The sequence below is a fragment of the Pipistrellus kuhlii genome, unplaced genomic scaffold (genome assembly GCF_014108245.1).
Source record: "Pipistrellus kuhlii isolate mPipKuh1 unplaced genomic scaffold, mPipKuh1.p scaffold_m20_p_26, whole genome shotgun sequence".
Lineage (NCBI taxonomy): Eukaryota > Metazoa > Chordata > Mammalia > Chiroptera > Vespertilionidae > Pipistrellus > Pipistrellus kuhlii.
This window is the reverse complement of record NW_023425525.1, coordinates 6593866-6612273: the sequence shown is the minus strand read 5'-3', so window position 1 is coordinate 6612273 and position 18408 is coordinate 6593866. Positions and strand designations below refer to the sequence as shown.

Here is an 18408-nt window from a genome sequence, read left to right as displayed (position 1 = left end):
ATGGATGTCTTCCAGAACACTTAGCCTCATTTCTCAGCTTCTAGAAGATGGTAGTCCATGGCTTCTTCAGAGGGATATCAGGTTCATGTCTAGAAGGTGTTCTGAGAGGCCTGAACTCATTAGCCTACTAAACCACATTGTTCTATAGGTGCCCAACGAATGGTGGTTATAGATTCTTCTCCCGGCCAGAGAAAGAGGCTCCAGTCTGTTCCGCACGCCAGTCCTTTGAGGCTTGTAGTCATCTTCCCTCTGTGTTCACGGTGCTCGCCATCCCAAAGGCCATGGCCTCAAGTTCGCTCAGGTGACCTGAGCGTGGCGTTAATAAGTCTGAGGTCGTGGGTTTAATTCCCATGCGAGCCAGTTCACTTGCTGCACCCTGGGGCCATGAACCATGCCCTTGATGCTGGTTGAATGTCAAGCACAAGGTAGGGTGGTCCCTAGAAATCTCTGAGAAAAGGATCAGGGCGATACGGGAAACACACAGAGGGCCAGTCCGGTTCTCAGAGGTGTGCCTCACCCTCTGGCTTAACCCATGGGGTCAAGGTCAGTGTGAGATCAAAGTCAATATGAGAATATCAAGACTATGAAAAAAATAACTCAAAGCCTCTTGTCCGTGAAGCACTCTGAATGGCCTTAATTTATTCAGTGACAAAACAGCAGTATTGCTGTAGCATGTGTATCTTCACGGCCTTTTGTGTTCAGTGCAAATGTCGTTAGAACATTCAGGAAAAATGGGAGACGTATACAAATTGGTAAAAGTAATTGTCTTATGACTGGGGAGGCCTCAAACCACTTTGTTGCCTAGAAAGGAAAGAGAGTCGATGACTTGGATGGAAGGGGGCCAGTTCCACTTACTGCTCTCTCTAAATGATGGAGAGATGAAGAGAGCTGCTCCCGCCCCTCCTCCACTCGTGGGAAAGAATTCCTGGAATGGGAGCAGGTGGGTGAGACAGTGGCTTTGTTATGTAAGTTGTCATTTCTTAACACCCCTGAATGTAGGAGGTGCATTACTGGCCCAAGTCCTTCCAATTAAAGAAAGCAAAGGAGGAAAACACGTGGCAGGGAGCATCAGAGCAAGTAGAGGTCATCTTGGCTCTTGTAATTTGTTAGTTGTGACCAGCATTCTTTTTTTAAGAAGTAGAGACCAGCTGATGTGCTCAATGGTTGGGCATCAACTCATAAACCAAGAGGTTCCCGTTCAATTCCTGGTCAGGACACATGACCAGGTTTTGGGCTGGATCCCCAGTAGCGGGCAATTAATGTTTCTCATTGAAGTTTCCGTCTCTCTATCCCTCTCCCTTTCTCTCTCTCTAAAAAAAGAAAACATACTTGGGGTGCAGGCCCTGCTTTCCCTCCACAGGCGGCCTCTTTTTCCTCCTGAGAGTCAGCTGACCAGAATCCAAGGTTTTCTACGAGAGTGTGTTCTCTGGGGTTGGTGCAAATGATTCCTTGCAAGTATGGAAGACACGCATGCAGCCACCTGCCTCTCCTGGTCCCGTAAAGCTGAGGTGAAAATAGCTGTGAGTTCCTCTGAGTGTTAGCACCACGGGCCTCTGATAGTTTTGGAAGCATTTTCCCATGGCCAGCTTCAATCTGTGTATATTTACATGCTTGCTTCTAACGAGCTACAATTGCTGAGAAAGCTGAAATCTTTTATGTGGGAAACATGGAGCGAGAAGATAGTCAGTCTCCTTATTTCTCAGAGGGACTGGCTCCCCAGTCGGATCCGGGGCAGCCTGCAGTGTTTGTTCTCCCTGATCATCTCGAGTGGGTATTTCTCACCATCACTCTTCTTCCCTTTCCTGTCCTTGTCTTTTTTTTTTTTTTTTTTTTTAATATATTTTATTGATTTTTTTTACAGAGAGGAAGGGAGAGGGATAGACCATTAGAAACATCAGTCAGCTGCCTCCTGCACATTCTCTACTGGGGATGTGCCCGCAACCAAAACCAAGGTACATGCCCTTGATTGGAATCGAACCTGGGACCCTTCAGTCCACGGGCCCATGCTCTATCCACTGAGCCAAACCAGTTAGGGCTCCTGTCCTTGTTTTGACAGGGAAGAAATAAACGCAGTTGGTGATAAAGCGGAGAGTACTGACTGGCCATCCGCAGCCTCTGGAGCCCGCCCTTCGCAATGGCAGCGACTTGCGTGGGAATTTAGGCAGTCACCTCCCCAGATGCTGACCAGAACACACACACACACACACACACACACACACACACACACACACCACATCCTGCCCTGTGTCCCTGCCCAGGCACCAGAGCAGCTTTCCCAGGCGAGTCACTGAAGGTGAAGGGCAGGTGGCGCCTGCCCTCAGGCAGGCCCTGCCTCTCTGGTGCTTTTCCCTCCATGTCCGGCGTGTCCTACCAAGTGCGGAGCCTGAGGGAACAGCTTTCCCCTAAAGCACAGGAAGGCTCCCACACACCCCATCTTCCACAAGCACCTGTGCTCAGAGGTCGGTCTCAATGATCGGATCCTCGTAAATCGGAGGATTGGTTCTGGAAACCCCATGAGCCTCGGCTTTCTTGAGAGATTTATGGCACTTTCCGCTCACAGGCGGGCCAGGAATAACATCGCAGCTCCCTCCGCCTTTCTGGCTTTTGTTCCTGGGGGAGGAAAGGGGTGGTAAGGGAAGGGCGAGGTGCGCAGAACCAATACCACGTGGAAAGGAAACTGTCCGCACTTATTTTCCAAACCTCAGAAAAAGCCTCTTGTTCCGCTGAGGGTCTAACGGTTTGCTATCCCATCTTTTCTCCGTGGGGGCTTCTAGCCTCATCGCCTGTTCCGGGAGAAGTCCCGGGTGTGGGAAGGGGCCAGAGTTGGCTGGAGCTCAAGGGCGCATTCCAGGTGGGCTGGCCGCCTGGGGCAGTGGCCTCAGACCTTCAGCAGACCAGGCGGTGCTGGACTTCTTCGGGAAGCTCATTTACACTTTGTTTTAAGATGTTTCCAAAACCACGCTAAGTAACGAGGAGCAATGAATTCCCTTTTGCGCTGGCCAAGAAAAGGGTCCGGTGAAGATGGCCATCCCAGCTGGAATCCACGCCTGGCAAACCCGTTCAGCCAGATTACACATGACATTGATGGAAGGTGGGCCTGGCTGGTGTTAGTCCCCAGGTAATTGCTTCTGAGAACCTGCATCTACCGTGGCAGCAGCATTCCGGACAAGCATCAGACAACGTTCTGCCAGGTCTAGAGGAGAGACAGGCAAGGCCTGGGTCTAGCGACAGATATTGCAAGACCCAGTGCTGATGTGACAGAGCTGCAAAGATGCATGAAAAAGCACCACCAGCCTCAAGGACGCGAGGCTCTGGCTGCGGAGGAGGCCAGGGGTGCAAATAAAGCTCCTATCAGGCGCTGAACCTGGGAGCCGTTACAATAGGCAGCGGAAGGAGAGGTCACTCCTCCTTGGGAAAGTAGCGTTGGAGAGGGTCTCCAGGGATAGGGGAGAGGGTGACGTGGGTGTCACGTTGTGCATTCCGGGCCCCCGGGCCCAGCCCACAGCAGGGAGGTGGTTTGGGGACCCGCGAGGCCGTGCACACCAGTGAGGTTGGTGTATTGGGTTCAGGAAGCGCTCCCATAGATACAAGAACCGGAAATGCTGGGCTAAGGAGTTTGCGTTCAATAGAGTTGGCGGGAGGGAGCCCCTTTTAATAAGAGGAGGCACTAATGCGATCAGAGAAGAGCAATCTTGTGGATTAATGCTCATTTGGCAGCGGGCGGAGGACGGATGGGAGGGAGGGCAGAGAGGCTGCGGGCTGACGGGTCAGGAGGCTGTCTCAATAGCCGGGGTTCATCCAGAACCCGTGGCTACAGATTGGCTTTCTGGATGGCATTTGTGCCTGGGGGACAGGAAATGGCTTGATGTGGAAGGCTTTTCCACGCTGCTCTGCGTCAGGCCCGGCCCCGCCCCGGCCGGAGGAGCCTGCCCAGCTTACCCGGCAGGAGCGAGCCAGCCCTGCAGACGCTGGAATGTTTATGTTTGGCTGGCATGGCTCTGGGCTTTTTTTACACAGCTGTAAAGCGCATTTAACTCCCAAATATAAAACACTTCTCGACTACTGTTTCGTGGCTTCGTAAAAAGAGGCCCGATTGCGTAGGTGCGCCGGGCGGCCAGCGCCTATCTGTCCACCCAGGCCCGCTTCCTCGCATTGTTCCCCCGACGGAAGAGGCCGGGCCCGCGTAAGCCGCCTTTTACGAGCCGCCCGCCGTCGGAAGAGGAGCCCCAAAGACAATGAGCCGCGTCCGCCGGAGTATTTTTAACCCGCGATCACAGAGCTCACCGGCGAGGAAGCAGAGCCACTCTAACTAATTACGAATGTTTCTCGTTGTGGCCGCGCGTGTAAGTCAGGAACAGATGTTCGTTCTCCCCCGGCCCGACTGGTTTTAATTCTCCTCCTGAACGCGGAGCACGAGATCTTTAAACCTCTGCCAGCGTTCAATTAAACGGGCCGGCCGAGGTGGAAAATGCCCGCTTTGTTCCCCGCGGCCCAGGCCCGCCTGTGCCGGGCCCCGGCTCCAGCGGGCAGCGGGCACCGGGCGGCGTTTACGGCCGCAGAGCTCACCGGCAGCAGCGGCCTCCGGGCGGGAGGGGTCTGCTCGCCGGTTAACGTATTTATGTATTTACTCTGTCCTTATAAAGAAAATGGTGCTGTAAAACCCACGGCTTAAATTGCAGGGAGCCCAGCGCGTTTGTGTTGTGGTGGTGGCGGTTCTGCAAGTGGCCAAGGGCCAGGCCTTTGGCATGGAAACCGTGGACACTGTGGGGAGATGATGTTTAGGGGCCCAGGATGTGGGGTTCTGTTTCTCGGGGTTTTCCTGTGCTCCGTGGAACAGACGGCTGTTCATTATGGAAAGGCTTTTTTTTTTTTTTTTTTTCTGTGGGGAACGGAGTCCTTTTCGAGGGGCCAGGAGAGGGAGCGTTGATGTAGGAATTCGGAACGGCTTCCAGAGACCACGGGCGCTGGGCGGCTGTAAAGCGGCCCGCACTTCACTCGGCGACATGGCACAGTTTGCTTTGACACCTCCGACGGCCCTGGCCGCCTTTCCCAGGCCGAGTCCTGCAGACGGAGCGCAGTGCAGGTGGCCTGTGTCTATGGGCCGAGGGCCTCTGCAGGTGCACAGGAACAGCTGCATTATCTGCCCATCCTCGTCATTTGGGGGCCAAGCAGCCGGGCATCGTTTTGTACATATTTAGGGTTTGAGCTTTTTAAATGTCCACCTTTTTTTAATGTATTTTTTACTTTTTAAGATATTAACTAATATGTTTTTATTGATTTCAGAGAGGGAGGGAGGGAGAGAGAGAGAGAGAGAGAGAGAGAGAGAGAGAGGGAGGGAGAGAGAGAGAGGGAGGGAGAGAAACATCAGTGATGAGAGAGAATCACCCATCAGCTGCCTCCTGCACACTCCCCACTGAGGACTGAGCCCCCAACCTGGCCATGTGCCCTTGCCCAGAATCGTACCTGGGGCCCTTCAGTTTGCAGGCTGATGCTCTAACCACTGAGCAAAACTAGCTAGGCCTAAACGTCCACTTTTTAGAAAAATGCCATCACATAAAACATTTCTCGTGGAAGCCAAACCTTGCAAGTAATGCCTCCAAAGTAGTTCCAAACGGCCCCTGACAGATGCCAGCTGTGCGGTGGCTTGGGCTTGGTTGACATGGCCCCTTCCAGAGGTTTTCCGTGTCCCCTGCTGGCTCGCAGGGTACCTGTCCCTTTATCCTCACTGGGCAGCCGGGCACATGCTTCTTACCATCCGCGGCACGTGGATTGTCCCATTAGGAAAACTGCGGACGACTTAGTGGCACTCGCAAAGGGTCGCTGTTTGTCTTTGGATAAAAAGGAACGTTCTTACAAAGCAAAACAAAAGCAAGGAGAGCCGGCTGGTAAACGGAGGTCGGCTGAGGTTGTCACGGTCGCATCACCAACACCACGCCCTTCACGTGGACTGACTGTTTCTTCAAGGTCAACCTTCCCAGCCCCGGGCCAGGACTGATGTGAGAAATGGACCGTTTGGACTCAGAGTTGGCCACAGATCAAACCCCAAACCACAGCGGAGGAGGAGGCTGGGCAGGAAAGATACTCAGTGATGTGGTGACTTAGGACTGAAACCTCGCACCTTCGTTTTCCCCTCCTGCCTTGACAGAGAGGGACGGTTGAAGAGGCGTGATAAGCCTCCTATTCCTGTACATTCATGAAGCTGGGCTTGTATGCACAGATCACAGCTGGGGATGCATAGACGTAGTCAGAACGGCGTAGGAAAAACCTGCGATGTTGCAACACAAGCGCGCTTTCACTGCACGTTCTGAAAAGCGCATAGGCCTCTTGTTTGGGTGGACGCGACCTGGGAGGACTGGGTGTGACCCTGAGCCACTCCTCCATGTGCCACGTGTGAAATGCGGGGGTTCCCTGTCACGTGGCTGGCAAATGCCTGGCGTCCCATTTACCTGGCCCGGGAAGCCCCTGGCAGGGAAGGGGCATCCAGAACTGGGGTGCCTGGGCCTTCGCTGAGTGACCAGGACGGTCACCTCCCAGGCCTCGGCCTCACCCTCTGTGAGAGGGAGGTGAGCACACAAGACTGCGGTTCTCCCCGCCTGGAACCTCTATTATATGTGACCCAGTGGTGACCCCGCAGCCAGGCTGAGCTCGGGTGGTTATAACTCAGTCCGAATGCATGACTTCAGGCCCTCGGGACTTGTGGGTGTTTGAGGAAAGCATAAAACAGAGTCCAGGCTCTCTTGGCGCTGGGAACAGCCCTGAGGGCATCCTGAGGGCAGGCGGAGGGCGGAGCAAAGGGACCAGGGAGGGACGAAGTAGTGAAAACCTCCCGGCAGGGCCCAGCAGAAAGGCGATCGTGGCAGGTCATCCATCCAAACGGATTAAAAACGCCCTCGCTCGGCCCGGCCGGCGTGGCTTCGTGGCTGAGTGTCGACCAATGAACCAGGAGGTCATGAGTCCGTTCCCGGGCAGGGCGCATCCCTGGGTTGTGGACTCGCTCCCCAGAGTGGGGCTTCCAGGAAGCAGCCGATCAATGATTCTCTCTCGTTGATGTTTCTTTCTCTCCCTCTCTTCCTTCCTTTCTGAAATCAATTATAATTTTTTTTTTTTTAAAGTGCCCAGATTTAGCCGGGACTGGTTTGCCTCAATGGATAGAGCATCAGCTTGGGGACTGAAGGGTCCCGGGTTCGATTCCGGTCAAGGGCATGTACCTTGGTTGTGGACATATCCCTAGTAGGGGGAGTGCACGAGGCAGGTGATCGATGACTCTCATCGATGTTTCTAACTCTCTATCTCTCTCCCTTCCTCTCTGTACAAATCAATAAAATATATTATAAATAAATAAATAAAATAAAAATAAAAATGAAAAGTGCCCAGGTTTGACTTGGCTGTGGGTCATAAGATAATAGCAGTGCAAGGCCGGAAAGAACCTGTCTCTGTCCACCTCCGCTTCTCCAGAGGATGAGAACGAGGCCTGGGAGCCCATGGCGGGGGAGGGCTCTTTAAGTGAAGTCCGAGAGCTGGGGCCAGTCAGGAGGGTCTCAGAAAATGAGCACAGGAATCCAAAATAAATTCTCCCTTGACGTGGCTCAGAGAGTCAGAGCTTGGCAGAAACACCATTTCCTAACTCTCCTGGGAAGGAAAATGGTGCCAGGCGGTGCCTTCTGTTGTTGTTTATGGACAAAACTTGCTTCCTTCCCACGTCTTTCTGGCCCGTCCGCTCCCAGATAAGGTTCTGGAAAACAGGCCGGAGCCGGCCCTCCTGTGTCCCCCGGGAGATCTGATGGTCTGTCTGGGGAACGTGGGGAGGAAGTAAGGGGAGAGGGGAGAAGCCGAGCAGACCCTGTGACGCTTGCACCTCCTGGTTGGTGCCATCAAGACCCAGCTGCCTAAAGCCTCCGAAACACCTGGTGATCCTCACTCATTGTAACAAACATCCCATCCAGGCTGGCCGCGGGCAGTTCAGGCAGGACAGACTTTAAGCGCCGGATGATTCGGGAGTCCGACCCATAGAGATCATTTCTGGGCTGAGGGTCTGGGCTGAGTGACGGTCTCCGGTTATTTCCGCTGCAGCTCATGTGCGGACTGATAGCCCACAACTGTCCTTATCCTCAGCCTTCAGCGATGTCCAATAATAACCCTTAGCTGGCTCCTGGGAACACCTTGTCACCGCCATGTGGCATTTATAGGGCATCATTCCGTGAGCCATGCTGTACTGTAAACACAGGAGAAGAGATGGCCCATAAACGCAGGATCTCCAGCTAACAGTGCATATCCCTCAGGGAGACCCCGAAGTTACCTGAAGAGGGGCCGGGGGTGAAGGAAAGGGAGGAGCCCCCCACCTACATCTATTCTGAGCCAGGAAGATGGACGCCACACTGTCAGTGCGTGTGACCGCCCGTCCAGGGTCCGCACTGACTCTGCTCTCAGCCGGGCACAGTCTCTTCTGCGCGCGGCCAGTCCTTGGTGGCCATCAGGTAGAAACCTCACCATCTTCAGGTGCTTCCTAAGACCCCACAAACAGGACTTGGGTTTGGGCAGTCTGACGCCAGGGGCCCTGCTCTCACTACGGAGCAACCTCTCCTGGCCACAACCAGTCATAGCAACTGGTTGTTCGGTTGTTCACTTGTTCTGCTGTTCGATCTATTTGCATATTAGCCTTTGATTATATAGGATGTCATCCCAGTAAATGCAATAACATTTTTTTAAACTACATTTTTACTTGATAGGATTTGATTATTAAAAATATTTGTTAAATAGATTTATAAGTGTGATATTTGAGCACTAAACCAAGTATAAGCAGTTCTTAAGTTTTTTTTTTATTAAAAATCAAAGTCCTCCGGATATTAAAGATCCAAGCAGCTGCGACTGGAATGAGGTCCTGAAGGGACCTTGGGCTGCGCCGTGCTGTGGGAAGCCATGGGGGGTGAAGCAGGCAAGTGAGATAATCTAGTCTTCTTTCCTTCAGACCGGGAGGCTGCAGGCTTTTGCATCCCATCCCCCACTACAGTCTGTGAAGTGAATCCTCTCATTCACTCACTCAACAAACATATGTCCGCTGGCGCCTTGAATGCATGCACACCCCGGGCACCATGGGTACTAAGAGGTAACAATTCATTAGAGCGTGTTGAGTTCTCTGAGGGCACATCCCTTCCAGCGTGGAGAACAAGGGCCCATTCCATAGCCGAGGAGGAGGTGGGGGAAAGGGCATCCCAGGCGTGAGCTGAGGCCAGGAATTTTCAAGACTTGGCTCATGGTCGTCGGAGCCATTAGTGCGTCTTTCCTCGTAATTGTCTATTGCCAGTTCGTTTAGACTGTTGTTGCACCGGCTCCTATAAAGTGGGTCAGTACCAATTAAAGCTAATTTACAGTGATAAATCTTAGGCAACTCTTTGCTAATGTATTTGCCAGAATTTGACACCCCAAGAGAGTTTTAATTTGCTGTCACTGCAGTTATCCCTTTTTCATGAATATTAATGGCCTGTGTTATAAGACAAATGTGGCGTGTTGGGTTTCTGGAAAAGGTTGACTTATTTTTATCTGTATGTCACTATGTTTATGAATACGGAGTGAGAAGAGTGTAGGTGCTAGAATGGATTGCAGCCAAATGCATACGGTTAAAGGGTGAGCAAAGGGCAGGGGGGCAGAGGTTGGAGGGGAGGGGAGGGGACGAGATCGGAAATGGCTCCGTGACGGTGGAGTGAGCTCGGCAGCGGCACTGGAGGCTCCTGGGCCCTCGGACCGGTGGGTGTGTGAGTGTGTGGACAGGTGCTCCGGACCATCTTGCTTTTTCATGTGATTCATGAAACCTTTTCCGGGATTCATGAAACCAGCCTCGGTGTGGACCTCTCTTGCTGACAGCTAGTAGGACTTTTCGGCAGTCCTGTGGGAATATGTTTGTCTTACTGTGAAGTCCTAGCTAAGTTTTCTCACTTCCCAAATTGAAATGCTGGAATGAGCTCCCGGGGCCCCCAGAGTCCTCCCAGCCTCTGTTTCTGCCCAGCTCAGGCCCCCTATGGAACGGTGCCCCCGTGGAGTGTGAAATGGAAACGCCAATCCAAGGAAGTTAGTGGCCACCAATATTTACATGTGACAGTGAAGTTACATTTTCTCGTAGAAACTCTAACACTAGTGAATGTCATTTTATTTTTTCTAGATGTTGGTTTTTTTAAATCTTTTTAATTTTATTAAGGTATTACATGTGTCCTTATTCCCCCATTACCCTCCCAAACCCCCCCCCCCATTCATGCCCTTACCCCCATGTTGTCTGTGTCCGTCGGTTAGGCTTATATGCATGTACACAGATCCTTTGGTGAACGTCCTTTTAAAGTGGGTTAATAATGTCTAAGAGTCATTCACAACTCATGTAGCTCTTCTTTGAAAGACTGGGCCTCCGCGCGCTCGGACACTGCCCCCACGTGTGGCTGCACCCGATGTGTCCATCTCCCTCCCTCCCCAGCGATTCAGACTGTGTGTCTCATCTTCATCTCCCTTGTACCGCCATCGTCAATTTTAAAAGAAATCAAAGGAGCACAAACTTTGGGAACAAAAGGCCCAAGTACCAGTCCAGTCTGCCTTTTCCCAGCCAGGTGACCTTGGCAATCCTTCACCTCCTGAACCCCAGCTCTGGCCTCCGTTAAACTGGGTCCTCTCCAGGCACCAGGGTCATAGGAGCCCCCACCCCCACCGCCCAAACCTAAATGGCAGCTACATCTCCCAAGTCCTCCTGCCCCCAGAACTGTGTGTGTGAAACAAAACCTGCTCATCCTTGGGCAGCTAGTTTCCCATTGAAAAAACAAATCCAGCTCAAACCGGTTTGGCTCAGTGGATAGAGCGTCGGCCTGCGGACTGAAAGGTCCCGGGTTCGATTCCGGTCAAGGGCATGTACCTTGGTTGCGGGCACATCCCCAGTAGGGGGTGCGCAAGAGGCAGCTGATCGATGATTCTCTCTCATCGATGTTTCTAACTCTCTATCCCTCTCTCTTCCTCTCTGTGAAAAATCAATAAAATATATTTTTTTAAAAAGAAAAAAGAGAAGGAAAGGAAAAACAAATCCAAGTGCAGGCAGGTTCGGGTATGCAGGTAAATGCCAGAATTTAAGGAACAAATTGAAGGGCATATCTAAAAACCAGGCATTTGGGCTGTCACGCCACTTATGAGATCCTGAAATCCGATTCTGCCCACTGGTGCACTAAAAATCCCAGGAATTACGGGACGAGGGTTGGGGCGGAGCCTCGGAGCTGTGGAATGTTGTAAGGGCCTCAGCACAAACCAGAACCATCCTACCAGAATGGCTGCTGGGCTAACTCACAGGGTGTTCCCCTGCCCCTGTGAGTTAGGGGCACCCCAGCAGCCATTGGTCATTTGTGCCCTCTGACCTTGGGTCCCTTTTGAGATGTGGGTCAGCTGTCTTCTGAGAATGGGGTTAGTCAGAATTAGAAGCCTGGGCCAGTCCTTCCGTCTTTGTTTTAAACTCAGGGGATGTCTCCACTTTGGTCTCTGCTCCGTCAGCTTCCCCAGGTGGCTCGTCTCAGAGGGCAGGCGGCACTAACCCGGCCACCGCTGCTCTAACGAAGCTGTTTCCATAGGATCTTTGTCTGTTTTTCTTAATTTTGGCCTGTGGATTCTCTTTGGTTGTGAGAAAACTCTCCTCTGGACCCTTTGAGTTCTGAAGTGAGGTGGGGGGGTGTTGGTAGAGAGCAGGTTTTCCTGTTTTGTGACACCCAGTCCCATCCAGGTGGCACTCGCAGGATTCAGGGCTGACTTTCAGAAAGGGGGCGGGGTGGAGGAGGAGGAAGGATGATGATGATGATGAATGGGTATGTGCCAAAGTGGCCTTTCGCTGCTTAGAATCTTGACCAAGCAGCTTGAAGGAAGGACGCCCCAGACAGACAGCCGTCACCATGACCATGAGTCGTTAAAATGTGTGGGGTTCACTGGCCCGTTAAGTTCCAGAATTCTGACCCCAGACCCAGCTCCTCAGCAGAGCTTGGGAGGAGGGTGGCCTTGGGGATGCCTGCCAGCCAGTCCCCTGACCCCGGCTCTGGGCCCCAGGGGGGTAGTTGGTGCTTCCTGTGACTCTCATGCTCCAAATCGTTCTGCCCCACTCACATCGACAGACAGGGTGTGGGGTTTGAGTTCCCTCTTTCACACAGAGGAAATACTTACCTTTGCTTGCAAACTTTTGCAGAAATGACTACTTGTGGATGCCACGTGGCTTGCAGGTGACGGTACCCGAAGCGCCCACCCCTCGGGCCTGGCCGCTTTGATCTGGTGCAGTTTTGAGGTCCTCTCTTCTGCTGGGCTTCATTAAGCCCTCCTCGGTCGGAGGCTTTCCCGCCATCGTAAATGTTGTGTGGCTCTGGGTGTTCGGGTTAACAAATGAGCCCGATGAGATGGATAAACAGTCATTCTGGCCCTCCTGAAGCCCTGCTGGAGGAGCTTTGCGAAATAGCGGGTCTGGTCCTCTAACAAGCAATTTAAAGGGCGCCAGCATGTGGCATTTGTTTGAGTGAAATGTCTTAACAATGCCCCGTTTAAAAGCACATTTCGAGACTTGCTTTAACTCGAGAGATGTGGCGCGGACCCTGGGCCGTCTTATGGGAGTGTTTCCAAAGCGATCTCATTTCTGGGGGCCCCGGCCAAGTACAGCAGGGCTCACCCAAACCCACAGTTACCTCCGGGGCCTTGCTTTTGCCAAACGTTTTCCTGCCCCATCCACGAGCTTCAGAACAGACGACTGAATTCCACCTGAGTGGTGGATGGTGAAGAACCAGCAACAGGGCTAGGAGGCTCCCCTTCGGAGGGCTGCTGGCATTGGGGGCCAGCAGTGGTGTGGGGGAAAGCGACCACCCTGAGTGGCTAATTGAGAATGCATAAGCTCTTGAGCTTTGCAGGGATCGGTTTTCTCAAATGTGTGCAAGGGACAGCCGTCCCCACCTCACAGGGTCACTGAAGGATTAAGTGAGATAAGGCGTCCAGCGTGCGTGAAACGTAAGAGGCACTCAATCAACCCGAGGTCCCTCCCTTCCTCCTGGGCTCCTCCTTTTTAAGTGTGAGCCTCAGATGCTGGCGTCCTGGTTCCTGGCTCAACGGGCTCTTCAAACAATCCTATTAATGCCTATTAAAATGAAACCCAATAAAAGTGCCAATATCTGGTGTTGAAATAACTGATGTAGCAGAGTGCGCCACGGAGCACCCAGGCAGGTCCCTGGTGCAATTTAGCCTCACACCTGGGGGATGAATTTCACAACTGTAATTGCTACCATATAAGTCTTATTAATGTTGTGCTATAATTCCTATTTATTCCACCGGGCTTGTAAATGCATTAGGACTTGTCAACATATTATTTTACACTGTTTATGATCTGTAGAATTATGTCCTTCGGGGATGAATTGTGCAAAAGCTCAAAGTAAATGGCTTTGGGCCTCATTTAAAAAGAGCAAAAGGGGCCGGGACCGGTTTGGCTCAGTGGATAGAGCGTCGGTCTGCGGACTGAAAGGTCCCAGGTTCGATTCCGGTCAAGGGCATGTACATTGGTTGTGGGCACATCCCTGGTATGTGGTGTGCAAGAGGCAGCTGGTTGATGTTTCTCTCTCATCGACGTTTCTAGCTCTTTATCTCTCTCCCTTTCTCTCTGTAAAAAAATCAATAAAATATATATTTTTTTAAAAGAGCAAAAGGGGGCTGCTGGTGAAGTGGCTCCCCATCCCTGCTGTCCGGAGAAGTCAGGGAAGTAGATTTTTTAACTTCAACTACTGGCAGAGCTGTTCCCAGCAGCAGCACTAGGAATCCTGGGCCCACCTGAGCCCTCTGACTGGGGGGGGAGCCCTCCCCGCCTCCCACGGAATGCTGGGTAAGCTCCCTGCGGTCAAGGGTGGTCTTCCCTGAGCTGGAGCTGTATTCTGACCCTGACAGTTTGCCCTCAGAGCTCCAGGCATTTGTCCCCTAGCTCTGAATAAACCCTTTAATTACAAATTTCCTCATGGTCTTTCCAGCATAATCTATATATAAAAATTTTAAAAAAATATGTGAAATTTGCCGAAACCGGTTTGGCTCAGTGGTAGAGCATCAGTCTGCGGACTGAAAGGTCCCTGGTTCGATTCCGGTCAAGGGCATGTACATTGGTTGCGGGCACATCCCTGGTAGGGGGTGTGCAGAAGGCAGCTGGTTGATGTTCCTCTCTCATCAATGTTTCTAGTTCTCTATCCCTCTCTCCTCCTCTCTGTAAAAAATCAATAAAATATATTTAAAAAAATAAAAAATAAATAAAATATGTGAAATTCATCCCCACTAAATGCGAACACCTAGTAAGTGTGCTGTAAAATGTAGCCCCTCCCACAGACACCTGCATTGACATGATTGGCAAACCACAGCTCGTGAGCCACATGCAGCTCTTCGGCCCCTTGAGTGTGGCTCTTCCACAGAATACCACGGCCTGGATGAGTCTATTTTGAAGAAGTGGCACTAGAAGAAGTTTTAAAAATCTGGCTCTCAAAGGAAATTTCAATCGTACTGTTGACATTTGGCTCTATTGACTAATGAGTTTGCCAAAAAAGCATCAAACTAAAGGGGCAGTGTCAGGTGCAGCGTGTGTGCGTGCGTGGGTGTGTGTGTATGTGCAGGCGCGGTGCTTGCGTGTGTCCTGGGGCGGGAGGGGTTTATTGTCACTGATCACTGCTTTTGGCTTCGAGGCTTCCTAGCACCTTTGCAATCACAGCCTGAGCTGCCACAGAATCAAGTTCAAGCCCCTGCTCAGCCAATTCCTGGACATGGATTGGTGGGAAGTCATTAACCTGGTCCCTTGGATGGGAATGCAGAGACCTTCCCACCAGGCCTGTCCCAGGACCAATGTGTTTGCAGGCTCTGGTGCCTAGAATGCCCTCTCCCAGGGCGGGAGGAGCTGCCTGTCCTGCCCCTGGGTCCTGGCCCCTCCTGTCCTCTGGGGCCAGAGTGCACCTGCGGGGAGGTGCCTGCTCCTAACAGGCCGTGCTCTGTGACCCTGCAGGCAGTGAGTACGACGAGGAGGAGGTGGACTACGAGGAGTCGGATAGCGATGAGTCCTGGACCACAGAGAGCGCCATCAGCTCCGAGGCCATCCTCAGCTCCATGTGCATGAACGGAGGGGAGGAGAAGCCTTTTGCCTGCCCAGTTCCTGGATGTAAAAAGCGATACAAGGTAAAGGGCCCACCTCATTGGCTTGACCCATGTCAGACAGCAGCCCCTTCTGCCTGGTGGAGAGCGGACAGTCCCCACTGGGACACGTACCTGCCCTCTTGTGTTCCGGTGGGTTTTCTACCCACTGATATATGGAGTTGAAGGCCAAGACCTTTTTTTGGTAGGAGGACCATACCTCTGATATTCTTCAGATTCATGTCCCATCAGTCAGAATACAAAATGTGTCACCTATTTATTTGCCGAACACCTTCCCCAGTGCTGGGCTGTCCAGGTGGCTCGCGGAGGCCACTTTGAAGTGTCAAAGGCCTGGCTCACAGAGCCCTGCTCCCTGCCCCCAGGGGCGTGAAAGTAGATCAGGAGAAAAGGGGCTTTGATACTTTTCTCACCAAACCACCTGCCTCAGCTTCAGCATCCTCCCTCCTCTGTAGATGGCACCTCACTCTGGTGTCGCGGGATGCCTGGACACTACATTTTTTAATTTAAAAACCTCAATGAGACAAAACAATAAAACACCCGTAGCAAGCCAGTGTTGGTTGAGGACACTTTTATTTTACTGCAAACTTTTCCAGGAGATGTTAGCAGCTCTTTAAAATCCAACTCTGGGATAGAAATATAAAAATCAGAACCATATCTGGTGCATTTGGTGTGCTCATTTCCAGGAGCTCAGTGACTGGGCTTAAAAAATGTATGCTAGCTAAGCACTTACATGCTCTTTCTTAAGTATGTGTGTCTGAACATTAAAAAATAATCTATTTCAGTACTTTTTATACCAGCTACTGATAAAAGAATGAAACAAATGTATTGCAAGGTAAGTGGCCCAAGACTTCACCAGCTCTGTGGACTGTGAAAACCTCCATGTGGCCAGTTCAGATGCGCTGTGTTTGACTAAAATGAAACTGCAGGATCCAAACAGGTCTCTGGAGGCAGGAGGCAGGAGAGGCCAGGACGCAGACCCCAGTCAGACAGCTTTTTTCCAGAGGCAGCTCTGCACTGCACAGAGGTTGGTTTTGCTTTTCCCTTTTTTTATTTCGAAGTGGAGAGTTTGCTGGGGAACAGTCCTTGTGCTGGCCTGCTTTCCAGAGACTGCTTCTCACTGCAGTACCACTGCCCCCTGTATCCCAGCTCAGGAGGCGAGGCATTCTCTGTCCCATCTCTAGCTTCACTCCTCTTACACCCTGCCCCTTGGACATTTCTGTGTGTCACTCTCCTTCTGCTTCTATTTTTCTAGGGTTTCTAGCATTTTCCTCTAGTAGTTGTCCAGGTCTGGGGGGTGCTTTTTCTCCACGTAAGGCCAGAAGAAAATCGAGGGACCCCTTGGGCTCCTTCAGCATCCCTGACGACAGCGGTGGTGGCAATTCATGGTCCCGAGTTCCACAAAGGAAGTGTGGCGGGCCAGCACAGCCAAGGGTTTGGTGAGCCTGAGGGAGGGTGGCGAAGGATGTAGAAAAGACGAAGAGAATAAGCCGGGTCCAGGTGGATCTGCTGTGCCTGGCTAAGGCCGCAGAGAGAGATCCACACCACAAGCTGAGCCTTTATTTTATAGCCACAGGTAAACAAGACAGTGGTCACCATACTTACAGTGTGCTTGTTTCACTTGTTTTGGCAGCACTTGCTGCACCTCCCACAGCCCATTAGCTACCCAGGAAGGATCTAGGGGTGCCATAAGGTCAGGCTTAATTATGCTAAGGGGGCTGTGCCCTCTACGCTGGGACTTGTGGCTTTGCCAACAGGTCAGTCTGAGGCTTAACCCTATAGACACTCCCTACAGAAGTACAAGTTTCCTTTTCTGGACCAGAATGTCAAGTAAGATTAGAGGGGACAAGAACAAACATGTAACTACTACTCCTAACCAAGTGCTAGGGACAGCGTGTCGTACTCCCTAAGCTTCCTTTCGCCTTTCTCTGGGCAGTGACGCGCTAAGGGCTGCATGCCCGCTGACATCACATCTGCCTGCTCTCTGCCCATTGTCAGACCTCTCCAACAGTTAGTGTCTGGGGCACCGACTCAGGATCAGCTTTTCTCACCTTTCCATGGGCATGTGCAGAGCTGAAGACTTGTATCTTAACTTCCCAGGCTTCACACCGAGTAGGACGAGAGAGAGAGACCCCAAGGGCACCTAAGTCTCCATGTTTCCCAAGTTAATGCCTTTGCCGAGGATGCCCTTTTCCAGGCACAGATGCCACTTCCTCCGGTTTCCGGACTGACTCCCCACCCGCAGACTAAAGCTGTCAACAACCTTCCCATATGCTGTTCACTTCTAATTCCAAACTTCCCCAGCTTCTTCTCTTTTCTTCCTCATCAAACCCCCAGGCAACTTCATCCTTCGCCTTCATGAAGAACAGCAGGGCTGCGGGAAATTGAATGGGATGGTTTTCTATCAAGGGCACGTGTCCCATACCTTACTCAGCCTCAATACAGACAACAAAGATCAAATACAGTTAAGGACATGATGGCCGAGCTTGACTTTAGGCTTCATGATTTGATTTGAAGTGGGATTTTGAGAAAAGGCTAAATTGTTTTCTGGCCCAGTTCCCTCATCCGGGCAGGTCTTTCCTGGCATGGAGAAGAGCTGGTGCCAGCCTTGCCCAGCCCACCACAACAGCCCTGTACCCCCTGCCCTAACCCTCCTCCTTCCCATGCTGCCGTGGCAGGCTGCTTACTCCAGGCAGCTCTCTCCTTCCCAAAGCCCACCACCCGGTGCACTGAGCGAGCATCTGGCCTTTACTTAGGTGTGTGCGATTGTGGGGGGAAATGCAGGCTGGAATCGGGCCCCCTGGGTGCCCACTGCAGTGCTGTCACTTAGCAGCTCCGTGACTCCATGATTCCAGGGAGTTAACGTCTGAGTGTCAGTTTCATCTAAAACACGGATATTGAATGAGGCAGCAAGCCATCAACAGGAGACGTTCGTGTATGTTACCTCCCATGCCCTGTTGAAGTTAAATTCCCTTTTCTATCTTCAGAGACCAGAGGGTTTCAGCATTTCATTTCCCAGCTGCCTGTCATTATTTAACTTTTAAAGACCAAACTCAGCTTAAGGTCTCTGCAATTAGAAACTTAAGTCTTTTTAAACCCCAAGGGCATAGAAAATGGGAGTCCCACCTCTGCATGTGACTAGAATGGGGAAATCTGTGGTCTGACTGGAACTGGTACTAACATTTGTGGAAAGGGTGTACTGTGACCCATGTGGAAAAATAATTTTTTTAAAGGTACACGTTTTTTAAATATTGATATTTT

The 18408-nt window shown here is 51.7% G+C and overlaps 1 protein-coding gene across 6 annotated transcripts in view; it reads left to right on the top strand.

Annotated features, from left to right (window-relative positions):
* JAZF1 (JAZF zinc finger 1) overlaps positions 1–18408 on the top strand; it is a 281117-nt gene that overhangs the window by 258089 nt on the left and 4620 nt on the right. For 5 of the 6 annotated variants that reach the window (XM_036453901.2, XM_036453902.2, XM_045587223.1 and 2 more), the window contains exon 4: positions 15005–15174. In XM_036453901.2, coding sequence (XP_036309794.1) covers positions 15005–15174 — 170 coding nt within the window. Of the gene's footprint in view, positions 1–15004; positions 15175–15932; positions 15983–18408 lie in introns of all 6 variants that reach the window. The other variant, XM_036453903.2, reaches the window with a different exon arrangement.